The sequence below is a fragment of the Sphaerodactylus townsendi genome, linkage group LG14 (assembly GCF_021028975.2).
Source record: "Sphaerodactylus townsendi isolate TG3544 linkage group LG14, MPM_Stown_v2.3, whole genome shotgun sequence".
NCBI classification, from domain to species: domain Eukaryota; kingdom Metazoa; phylum Chordata; class Lepidosauria; order Squamata; family Sphaerodactylidae; genus Sphaerodactylus; species Sphaerodactylus townsendi.
Genome location: NC_059438.1, coordinates 10,457,486 through 10,470,292, shown reverse-complemented (window position 1 = coordinate 10,470,292; position 12,807 = coordinate 10,457,486). Strand labels below are relative to the sequence as shown.

Sequence of the window (12,807 nt, the reverse complement as noted above, 5' to 3'; positions counted from 1 at the left end):
CTCCGCGAAGATAATTCTGCTCTGCTTTGGGGGAAGTGGGATGTGCAAAAAAAAAAAAAAATGCAGGCCCATCTGGCTTTCAGGCTGATATTCAGGGGAGATCTGGAGGCACCCTAGATCTACTCAGCTGCACAAGAGGGTCATGTGTCAATCAGACAGGGGTGCCAGGTCTCCCAAAATAGCAGGAGATCACTGGCAAGCCTTTCAACATGTGCTGCCACTTGGTGTGAAGAAAAAAATCACCATCATGTCAATGTTGTGATGTCATTTCCCGGGTGAACCTGAATGAGACTTCATGCCACTCTAGGATTCAGCAAGAGCTCTATGGTAAAAGCATCAAGTTGCCACTGAACCCTAGGGTGACATGACATCACATTTGGGTTCCCCCGAGAAATTACATCACACTGTTGAGTGATCCCTCCCACCCCAATGTCCCCACCCTCCCAATCTCCTGCCAAGTGCCAACAACTGGCTGGCAGCACAACAACCAGACAGGGATTGGAATCATTTTACAAACAGCAACTTCCTATTTGAATCTAATATGGTGTAAAAAATGGTGGGGCATAAGGATGCCAGAGCCACTCTTTTACAGTGGCAGAACAGAAAAGTCTGGGCTTTGTCTTGAGACACTATTGCCACTCCAGGGTATATGTTGGCTTCAGTTTTCCCACCTTTCAACTTCTATACCCAAATGTACATTTTCTACAGTGGGAGAAATGTTCATTGCAAAGGTATTACAATTATATACGAACTCAACCTTTTGCTTTCAAGTCAAGGAGACAAAACTCTTCTCACAGAAACCGCAAAGGTCTGTCACTAGTCACACGAGGCACAGGAGGTATAGAAAGGGAATCTGTCCAAACTGATTCTCAGCTGAGGAAAAGAACTTCTGTGCACTAGTTCACCAGATGTCTTATCTCACACCCTGCCCACAAAGAGAGTTGCAGGGAAAGACAATGAATTCACACGAAAAATGAAATTAACACTAAAAACAACAGCCTTTGTTTTGTCCTGTTCACTACAATCAGAACTAGGATTACGGGAAAGAGACCAAAATCATCCTGGTTTCCTTTCATGCGCTTTGCTGCTCAACACTTAATTCCATCTCAGGAGCCAGACACATCAGCAAATTTCTCTAAATTTATCTCAGACTACAGTGACCAGCCTCCGTCTTTGAAACAGGGCAAAACAATGTACAAATAAATTGTACAAATTGAGACTTACAGAAATGTTTATCTTTGCCTTAAGCATTACAGCTCTCTGGCCTTTTCTGCATTCAGAGCTTACCACAGATTTTCCCAGTGGTTAAACTTTGTCTCTTGAAAACATTTTCTGTGAAATCATTTTGCATACCCCCTTTCCCCCACCATTGGTTTGCCTCCCCCCAGGTCTCTTCAGATGCATTTATTCTTCATGTTAATGCTAAAATGTTATTCCTGACGGTGATGGGATGTCATTCAAGATGCAGAAGACCAATCCTCCCCACTTTTTTCTTTTCTAGTGGTACTGTGCAGCTATATTTTGAAGCAGCAGTTGAAAAATGTCTCAGTCTCCATTTCTACAATTGAGAACTACTAACCCAAGATGGAAGCCAAAACAACTCCTGGGGCATGCACCATTACTCGAAGGAACAGAAACACATAGCTCCGCCCCCCCCCCCCGCTCCCCCGAAAGAAGCACATTATTCTGTCAAGTGTGATCTGCAGTAATGCACAATTGTTACTGCAGCAGTTCTTGATTGCATGAGGTGATTATTTCTAGCAATCTTTTCAATCAGCTTCAGCTTCAAAATCATTCTCTACCCAACATTACCTCACCAGTTCAATATGAAATTGACAACGCTGAACCAATTGCCCATGCTAGATTGTATGGCTGCCTCAAAGTTACCTCACTAGTTTTATATGACAAAGATATATTTTTTAAAAAATCCTTGTGAAAATGGAGGGAGAAGAGAAAATGGCTGAAGGAGAAGCTGGGTGACTGCACAGGGGCATGGATAAGGGACAGGTGTTTGGTGGGGCAGAAAAATAGAGACCAATTCCACATGATTGCTCTCTCAAGGAAAGCTGACTGAACAATGGATCAAAAAAAATTGCCATAAAGGGCTCGGGAAAACAATGGAGGAAAAATGGAGGGAAACTGTTTCCAGAACCAGACAGAGGAAAAAACATGTAGAATTAAAAGAAAAAAAAGATCTGACATTTGGCAGCAAGATACATTGTAAACAACTTTTGCAGAAAAGGGACAAGACCACGCCTGGGACAAAACCACCGTGTTCTTTACAAAGAATGCACCTCCCTTCAGTCTACACAACATTTCTAGACATAACATGGCTTCCAATGACAACAAAGTGAACGTTTTCAAAGCTGCTTTTCCCTCCAATAGAAAATTGCCAGACAATGAATTTCAAAGAAATGTTAAAGACATTTCCCAACACTGAACATTATTGCAAAAGAACCAATCCAGGAGAGGAAAAAACCCAAGAAGAGAATCTGAAAAATTATAACCTGGTGTTTGTTGATGGACAATTTCTTCTGGATCCTGCAGGTGGATGAAGACAACCAGCCCAGCTGCTCCGAACAGCAGGATGAAGGAGAACATGCAGGTCAGCTTCATCATTAATGTCCTCAAACCAATCCAGTTTTGGTCCTCAGAATGAAGAAAAGATATTCCACCTCCAACTCATAGGCCACAGTCATCCTTTCAGCTTCTCTGTGGGTCCGCCATTCCAGTTGCACCTAAGAGCAGGGCAGAAACCCAAAGCCACAACCATCAAAAAAAGGAACAAAAAAGGTTATTGCAAACATTTCGATCTTGCTGTTAATTCTATCACAAATTCTCTCTTTTTAGGTTTATATGAAATAAACAGTAGTTTTTACACATATAATTCATTGGCATGGTCGTATTTATTGGCAATCAAAAAGTGCTTAGCAGGTTTCACAAGTCATTATCAAAGTCTCATCGGCCATTTTTTTCATCATCACCTATCTCAAAATCATTGTTCTTATGCAGCTCTTCATGGGAACCCTACTTTCAAAGCTCTGTGCATCCAATGGGCTGACTTTGGCACCTGCAGTTTAGAGTACATTGTCCTTGAAGACCAGAGTCGTTTCTTGTGATCTATTCCCCTACACTATAATAATTCTGCACACTTTCGCATTCCTCAGTCCCTGATCAAGCAGCAACCAACGATACAGATCAGGAAATGGAATGGTAGAAGAAGAGTTTGGATTTATATCCCACCTTTCTCTCCTGTAAGGAGACACAAGTTGGCTTACAAGCTTCCTCTCCCCACAACAGACACCTTGTGAGGTAGGTGAGGCTGAGAGAGTTCCAAAGAACTGTGACTAGCCCAAGGTCACCCAGCAGGAATGTAGGAGTGTGGAAACACATCTGGTTCACCAGATAAGCCTCTGCCACACAGGTGGAGGAGTGGAGAATCAAACCCCGTTCTCCAGATTAGAATCCACCTCCTCTTAACCACTACACCACGCTGGCTCTGGAAATGCTTTGTATGATGATGACATAGCACACAATTCATTGGTGCATTTTATACGGCAGAGGAAGTGAAACTAAGCGCATGCTGCCATTTTTCAGCTGCAGCCCTGTTTCTTTAAGGATAATATCCAATTTCACGTTCAGTGAATTATAAACATGCTACTCAAATTTCACCTGAACTGGAGTTCGAAATAATTTTAAGGTTCCTCTTCAGGGAAAACGTCCATGACATTTCAAGAGAAGCCATAAATGCCAAAAGCAGTTGCTTCAAAGTTGTTTTCCACACAATTGCCTAAAAGGTCCTTTCATTTCAACCCAATCTTTACATTGACATCGTTAACAAAAAAATGAATGGTTTCAGAGCTTCCAGGATGCTGAAAATTGCCCCGCTTATGTTTAACACTCAGCGGATAAACTGAGCTCCATGTTGTTGTGGGTCTTAGCCAGAAGAGGCTATCACTGCACCCATCTGGTCTCATTTCGTCTCTAAACCTCAAGAAGCATGAAGGAGACAAGGGTCTTGAAAATGTACAGCGTTTTCCTTGCCACTACACTCAATTTCCAAATATCCAAGATCTTTTCCGCACACTGAAATTACTCCTGATTTTCTTGGGAGCTGATCTGGTTTGGGCAGGCTTCTTCTGCACATCATTCCACTGTGCATTTTCACAGTTGTGCAGTTGTGCAGTTACTTTCTACTGCATTTGGGTTAAATAATGAAAGGGCTGTTGCCATCAGTATTGTTATTGGTAGTGTCAAAGCACCCCCCCCCCTTTTTTTTAAAAAAGCCCTAAAATGTTGATATAATGTTGAAATGGTAGTTTCAACAGATTTACTGAATTTCCACTTGTCTTTTTCTTTTATTATTACTGTGTGGGGGAAGCAAGACTAGATGTGGACTTTTTCTGTATATGTTCTCTATATGTTACTGGAAAGTTTCCAGAGGAGGACAACCAAAATGGTAAAAGGTATGGAATCCATGTCCTATCAAGAGAGGCATAGGGAGCTGGGGATGTTTAGTCTGGAGAAGTGAAGGTTAAGGGGGGACATGATAGCTATGTTTAAATATTTGAAGGGATGCCATGTCGAAGAGGGAGCAAGCTTGTTTTCTGCTGCTTCAAAGACTAGAACATGGAGCAATGGATTCAAGGCGCAGGAAAAGAGATTCCACCTAAACATTAGGAAGAACTTTCTGACAGTCAGGGCTGTTCGACAGTGGAATTCACTGCCTCGGAGTGTGGTGGAGTCTCCTTTGGAGGTTTTTAAACAGAGGCTGGATGAACATATGTCAGGAGTTTGATTGTGTTTTCCTGTATGGCAGGGGGTTGGACTTGATGGCCCTTGTGGTCTCTTCCAACTCTATGGTTCTATGCGCAAAATAAATACTCTTTCTCAAACATTCCAAGTTCCTTGCAGTTCTTTGAAGTGGAATGCAAGATCATAACCCAGCAGTGTACAAGCACAGGGAAGTCGAAGCAATTGATCAGAGGTTTGCTGCTCACTCAGCCCCAGCAAATAACCTGACCCTCTCCTCGCTTATATCAGCCTCGCAGCTAACAGGTGTCCTTTCAAAATTTTCCACTCCCTATTTAAAATAGTAATAAAAGGGGATAAAATGCTCCTGCAAGAATTTACAACTCTGTAGTGCCCAATATCATAGCCATAATTAAATAAAGACCAACTTTTATTGTTCTCATACGCCCATGTTCAACAATAATGTGCCATTTGTTTAGGGTATAGTTCACTCCAGGATAGATATTACCAGGCTGCTGTTTAATTGCCTGGTTGCTGTGTTGGCTGGAAATTAAGCTTGCAGTTGGGCCTTCTGTGGTTTGGGGCCTGAAAATTCATTTATTGCTAGGGAATTGAAATTATATATTTTGGAATGCATACATGTAGGAGAATACTGAGGGGAAGAGCTCTGAACCATGAGCGTTTGCGTATGTGTGTTTAAGCTAGTGAGACGTTTTATAGAAAGTGGTTTCTAGAATATCGTCCTTGGAACTGTGAGACACTGCCTGTTTTGCACTCTTTCTTTTGTGCACCTGGAGGAGGGCAAAACCTTCACGAGGGTCAGCTGAGATACAAAGTAAAAAGTAAAATAAAAATACATTTTTAAAATCACTTGAATGCATATGACATTTGTGTCAGCATGAGTGATCCTTTGCCTCTGACTTGTAACATGAATTTAGCTTTGAACATTTGCTTCATGTTGGTCTTATTTTTGTCTTCATGTAACTTGCTAACTTTGACATCATAGCACAATCCTATAACTTAACTTGAACTCATTGCAGGGTACAGCTGCCAACTCAGGGTTGAGGCATTCCTGGAGATTTGGGGATAAAACCCGAGGAGGGCAATATCTGGGGAGAGGAGGGAACTCAGAGGGGAGTAATGCCACAGAGTCGGCCCTCCAAAGCAGATACTTTCTCCAGATAAGCTGATTTCTGCAGTTTGGAGATCAACTGTTACTCCAGGAGATCTCTAGGTCCCACCTGGAGGTTGGCAACCATTTTGCAGGGACTGACACAACCGAGACAGCACATCCAGCTTGTATAGTACCAGGAGGACCGCACTACTTGATTTCTTCCACAAAACAGTTTGCATAAATAAGTGCAAGGATTGGAGGAGGAGCCAGTTCAAAGGCTGGCCAAAGGATGGGATACAGTGGTTTGGATCCAGCACCAGGCATTGGAAATATAAAGTTCTGCTTGAACAGTATCTCAAGCAACAACCAGCACTTTTCACCCTATATGTTATGGTGTTCAGAAATTGGTTGCACTGGCTCTTGTGCAAGCCAAAACACATGTAGGCGTACCTTAAGTGTGATGTTCCCCTTTGCTTGCAAATCAGGGACAGGGAATTCAAGTCAGGCCATTTATGAATTTATACCCTGTGGCTGTTTTTGTTTGTTTGTTTGTTTGTTTGTTTGTTTGTTTGCTTGCTTGCTTGCTTGCTTGCTTGCTTGCTTGCTTGCTTGCTTGCTTGCTTGCTTGCTTGCTTGCTTGCTTGCACAGGGATTCTCCTTCTGCAATGTGTTCCTAGCCATTATTTTGCTAGACCTGGCCAATTTCATGTCAGTTTCACAATGATAGTCCTTCAGTGTGAAAAGAAAAGAGCCCTTCTGATTGTTCTGAAATGATGTGGGCAGGGGAAAGCAGGAAAAACAGAAAACCCAAAGAAAATGGATATTGATCTCCTTTGTTTACCCTGTGAAGGGAGAGAAAGAGTTGCACTTTGAGTGCTTTCGGAAACCACAGGAAGTCTCTGATCTGAGAGGATGGTGAGTTCCAAAGAAGGGGAAATGTATGCGAAACTGCAGAGGAGACTACAGGTGTGTAAACGGCCTCAAATTTTTGGTCTTAGATTTACACAGCCGAGATGGGCGTGTTCCAAACAACATCCAAGAAGATACAGGGATAGGGGCAACAAAGTACAAAGCTCAGGCAGTAACAAACAGTAACAAACAGAATTAAGGAGCAGGGATTCCACCCCATGAGACTAAACAGGAATATCAGGGGAACGAACTGATCCGTTGCAATAAATACAATAAGTACATCACAATAAAGATGCCAGCCACTGATCCGTTGCAATAAATACAATAAGTACATCACAATAAAGATGCCAGCCACAATAAAGATGCCAGCCACAGATGCAGGCAAAATGTCAGGAGAGAATGCTGCTAGAACACGGCCATACAGCCCGGAAACCACACAGCACCCAAACATCACAATAAGTTTGATATAGCACTAGCGACTGCTACAGTATTTTTCCTTGTGCTTTCACTTGTGCAAGAGCTCTTGCACAAGAGGAAATTGTGTGCTGGATCTAAATTGATATGTACAAAACTTTGGGGCGCAGTTGCACTATCAGTTGCAAAAAGTGGGTGGTAATTGGCCTCTTTCTCCTATGCCCGTGGTGGCGAACCTTTGGCACTCCAGATGCTATGGACTACAATTCCCATCAGCCCCTGCCAGCATGGCCAATTGGCCATGCTGGCAGGGGCTGATGGGAATTGTAGTCCATAACATCTGGAGTGCCAAAGGTTCGCCACCACTGTCCTATGCTAAGGGGCTTTCCATCAGGGCCAATCAACAGGCCCATTACCACCCACCTTTTGACAGCAGTCCCCGTCTGGACCTTCCTGGGCCCAAAAAATCCTGATAGAGAATGATTGCAGAAATGATACTACAGAATTCACAGAGCTCAGTTTCAGCCCCAGAATGCCATGGAAGATTTCCATGTGCCCCACACACCTTGCACAAGCAGAATTGCAGGAATCACTCTTTACATATGCTTGTGCTAAGTGAAACCAACTGTGCCTTTTTGAGTCTGTCTCAGCAGTGGCAGCAGTGGCATAGGAGGTTAAGAGCTCGTGTATCTAATCTGGAGGAACCGGGTTTGATTCCCCGCTCTGCCACTTGAGCTGTGGAGGCTTCTCTGGGGAATTCAGATTAGCCTGTGCACTCCCACACACGCCAGCTGGGTGACCTTGGGCTAGTCACAGCTTCTCGGAGCTCTCTCAGCCCCACCCACCTCACAGGGTGTTTGTTGTGAGGGGGGAAGGGCAAGGAGACTGTAAGCCCCTTTGAGTCTCCTACAGGAGAGAAAGGGGGGATATAAATCCAAACTCTTCTTCTTCTTCTTCTTCCACCTGCACAAAAGAGAGCAAGATATTTACCCTGACACAATTTCAAAGCTGTACGATTGAAATCATCTGAACGGTTGGCTCCACATTCTGTCACTCCACAATGAAGTCCACATGATAGACTAGGGGTCTGCAACCTGCGGCTCTCCAGATGTTCATGGACTACAAATCCCATGCCGGCACGGGCTGATGGGATTTGTAGTTCATGAACATCTGGAGAGCCACAGGTTGCAGACCCCTGTGATAGCCCAATGGGACTTGTAATCAGCCTGTGTTGCTATAGGCCAGTCCTATCTTCTCCTCCTCCTCCCCTGTACTGCACTAGGTAGATTCCTGCTCCTGCACGGCATTATGGTGGAGCTCAATAAACAGCCACAGAAATGCTTTCATGGTTGAAAACATTTCCTCCCCCTGCTCTTCCTCCCTCCTGCCCATGAAGTGGCTTTTAGGGTACAAATTACCACAGGCTTTGTGAGTTACTAATCTTCATAATAACGGGCTACATCCATTAGCGAGTTAATGAGAAAGCCTGGAAGGACCTTGATGAGTAGTTAAACGACATCTCGATCCAAAGCAATCATAATAATGTTTTGTCCATTCCGATGGAAACTGGCCCAGACCCCTCACGACTACGTTTAGGGTTGCCAACTTCTAGACGGAGCCTGGAGATCTCCTGGAATTACAGATGTTCTTCAGCTGATGGAGATCATTTTCCCTTGAAGAAATGGCTGCTTAGCGGGGTGGACTCCAATTGGCAATGCCAGCAGGGGCTGATGGGAATTGTAGTCCATCAACATCTGAAGCGCCAGAGTTGGACAACCCTGCTATAGCCAATTATACACTGCTGCTCTGCCCCACAGTGACGGAATGTTTCCTTCACAACAGAGATTTCCTTGCATATGTGCTTTGTGTTTCGGTGCCATGGATTCTGCCAGTGCCATGGTTAGTAAGAGTGGGAAGAACCCAATGTTTTCCCTTCCTCTGGGGTTTCCGCTCTTTCTGGTCTCCCCCTACCCCGTCTAAGAAGGCGGGACAAAGAGAGAGCTGTCAGAGACAGAGATAAGAGGTGGAGGTGGAGATGGCAGCAGCGAGGGAAGAGCTGGACAGAGCTGAGCGGAGCTCAGAGAGCTCAATTTCCCCACTGCAGACATCGAGAGAATGATCCCACTGCAAGCAGGTCACCAGTGCTACACCAGGGCAAGTCCACCTCCACCCTCAGACGACAACTGCATTTGCTTCTTTTGTTATATAAAAACTCAGCAATATAACAACATCAATATAACAGCAATTTAAAGGGCTTTAACAAAGCCAGCAATCTTGCGACTACTGGAAGCGACCCAGGAGTGGGGGCAGGCAAGCCATGCAGCAGGCAGTGGGGTGCCTTCTTGCATGTAAACAGAAAAACGCGAGGAGACCTCATTCTGACCCTACTGTGCAGTGAAGAGCTGCGAGGAAAGCACTCAATGCATAATGGGTCTATGGCATCATACCCTGCTGAGTTCGTTCGTTGGTTCATTCTTTCTTTCTTTCTTTCTTTCTTTCTTTCTTTCTTTCTTTCTTTCTTTCTTTCTTTCTTTCTTTCTTTCTTTCTTTCTTTCTTTCTTTTCATCTTTCATATCTGAGCACAGCTAGATTGTTCCGCCCGCCCCCCCTCAAAAAACTAGTCCTCTGAATCTTCAAAGTCCCGGTGACTAATTTGCTTGTCACTGAGACGGCACAAACACTTTCTTCCTAATGACTGAGAGCTCCATCTGTTTCGTCAAGGTGATTTTTCGACTTGCTTGCTGGATTCCAAGATGAGCTATCCCCCGCTAATCTTGATCCGCGTTGTTAACGTGAGACCTCTAATTAAAACGAGCTCGGCAAAGCAGACTTTCCCTTTCACACATCAGCCACCCATGAGTTAATGGGGCTCTGGGACTTGGTAATTTGAAGCATAGGGATTCATATGAAATGACAGACACAGTCCCCTCCCACCCCATGACAGATGAGTTTCTGAATTCCATTGGAATAATTATTTGCCTCTCTCTGTCTCAGGTATTGCAAGGAAGGAACAATAATATTTGCCCCTTCTCTTGTGGATTTTTTTTTGGCTCATTAGGGGACATCCCAATGTGTGCTGTGACGCAAGTCAGCAGAGAACCAGACAGCAGAACAAGAGTCTGGTGATGGGTTTTTGGGGGCATTAAATAGCACATGGGGATAGAAGCTTTTTAATGGGTTCATCCCACGGCGCTGTTCCATTGTTTCAATGTCCAGTGCCCTGTGGGGGAGGCTAATCATGCCAGTCTTTACCACCCAATCCTTATCTCCCCCCACCCGAAAATCCAGGTGACAATTTCATTCCAAGAACTCATGCAGTAGGCTCCATCCACACCTTTAAATGTTTATAGCAACAGGGTGACCATGCAGGAAAAGCAACTTCTATGACACTGCTGTAGCCCCTGAAGTGAAATGCCTCATTATGACGGCTGAAATGTGGAGCGAAGGAGGGTTTGTACAGGTGGATTCCACACAGCATAAATATGAGGTCCGGAGGACATTATAAAAAACATTTTGGGGAAGAACTTCACACAGCTCTCTTTCCCAAACGTGACTTCAGCCCGTTTTATTCCTCTCAACCAGTTCCCCCCAAAATCATTAACACCAGCAACATTTTCCCTCCAACCCGGGTTGAAGACGTTTCCTGCCTGCTGAGCGAATAAAAGCAGGCAGGGAATTCTTCACTTCTCCTGCCCAAACCTGTTACTTTCATTGTTGCCACTTCCGCCCACCATTTTGTGAGCTGCAGCAGATTTTCTGTGAAGATTCCGCACGGAGGTTTCCTCTGCTGGCAGCTCATCCGCACATGAGTTCCATGTAAAAAGTAGATGAATAAAGTTTGTTTTGCCTGGCGGTCCCATGCACGTGTCGTTTTCCCGTTTTTGTTTTATTTTGAGGGGGGCGTCTGTGAAGCGACAGCGACATGATTAGAGAAGCTGCAATATGCACATATTTGTGTCACCTAACCCTATCAGAAACTGGAATGCCAGTCTCAATGCAGAGGCAAAGAAAAGAGGAAACTAGGGGGATGTACTGCATAAACTTGAACTGAAAGCCACCTGGTTGGTCTGTTGCTCATGCAAGGACCCCAGCCAGTCCTGCAAGTGTTTGGAGCTTGGACAAGAGAGATCATGGGAAGGGATCCCACCCATTCATGGGTCTTCATGTTCCTTCTGCTCTAAAATTTTCAGGAGGTCATCCCAAGGAACCTCAGTGTTCACACCAGAATAACAGCCTGTTCCTAATAAGATACATACACAGCTAACTTTCTCTAAAACAGGAACCCTGTTTCAAATAGGGTAGCAATTCATTGAGTGAATCGAGAGTAATAGGGAAGAGACTTTGGCTCATTCCGCACATGCAGAATAATGCACTTTCAAACTGCTTTCAGTGCTCTTTGTAGCTGTGCGGAATAGCAAAATCCACTTACAAACAGTTGTGAAAGTGGTTTGAAAACGCATTATTTTGCGTGTGCGGAAGGGACCTTTCTTAAACAAATCTGCTTGTAACTCCTGAACTCACTCTCTCGCTCTTTGCTTCTCTGCTGAGTCACTTCCTCAAGCTGTTCCCCCACACTCTGTCTTCCCATGTTCCATGAGTTATTCCCCCTGCCTACTTTCCTAACTCACTCAGTTCCACATAACTCTCACTCTTTGTTCATTCACAAACTAGCATACCTTAAAAACAAAGTGTAAAGGAGAAGGAACCCACCCCAGATGTAAGCCTTTCACAGAGCTTACTCTTAAATGTTAAAGTACCCATTATCTTATTTTCAAGTTTCCAATACTGCAAACTAGGGGGGAAAAATCCCCCATCTGAAAACTCTAATGCAATTTCTGTTGCAGAGAATGCAAAAGGTCAGTATCCTCTTAGTACTCCAAAATTAACCTTTGGTAATGTGTGCATAACCCTCTGCTTTCACACGCAGCAGAAGAATTGGCAGACTTTCGCAGCCTACCACTGAATAAATATTATTCATATGAACTGTTCAGTTTTATGCAGCAGATCTTCATAAAATAGACACTGACCTTTTTTGCTCATGTATAATTAAAGCCAGGGGCCTAACATTTTGCAAATAAATACAAGACAACTATTTTCTTCTACAGATCGATGGCTTCTCCTGCAATTTTTTTTGGTTAATTTTTCAGAAAAAGAAAGGTTTGAAAGTTAAATTATGGTGCCTCCAACTATAATGAGGGAATTGAATGTGCTGCAAACAGTGAGCTGATCTCTGACCATTCTTCAATGGTGATACTGCACCTTTCTAAAAAAAATGCAAACAATTATGAATATTGATTGTGACTAAAACAATATTGGATCTCAATATATTCCAACCTCTTTTATGAATTACTGTTCCCCGCCAGGCTGATTATGATGAAAGACTGTTTGCATGCTCAATTTCTTGCCAGTGAGAAACTTGTAAAGAACTGCAGCTTGTGGGTGCGCTGATCATAATCAAGCTACAGAACATTTAAAAAAGCATTTCAAAAGTTCAGAGATGAGGCATTAAAAATGAGATTTTTATCCAGTTCATGCCATTTTTCTAATTTGCTGTAAAAACTCACCGATGTTGCTATGAGCATTTTAGCTTTCCGATCCTGTAGAAAAGTCTGCAGTGG

At 43.7% G+C, this 12,807-nt stretch overlaps 1 protein-coding gene across 1 annotated transcript in view; it reads right to left on the bottom strand.

Moving 5' to 3' along the window:
* Positions 1–2,512: 2,512 nt before the first annotated feature.
* The window catches only part of LOC125443758 (translation initiation factor IF-2), a 68,113-nt gene continuing 57,818 nt past the window's right edge, over positions 2,513–12,807 (bottom strand). The window contains exon 2 of the mRNA XM_048516061.1: positions 2,513–2,738. Within this exon, the coding sequence (XP_048372018.1) occupies positions 2,704–2,738 (35 nt within the window). The 3' untranslated portion in view covers positions 2,513–2,703. The remainder of the gene's footprint in view (positions 2,739–12,807) is intronic.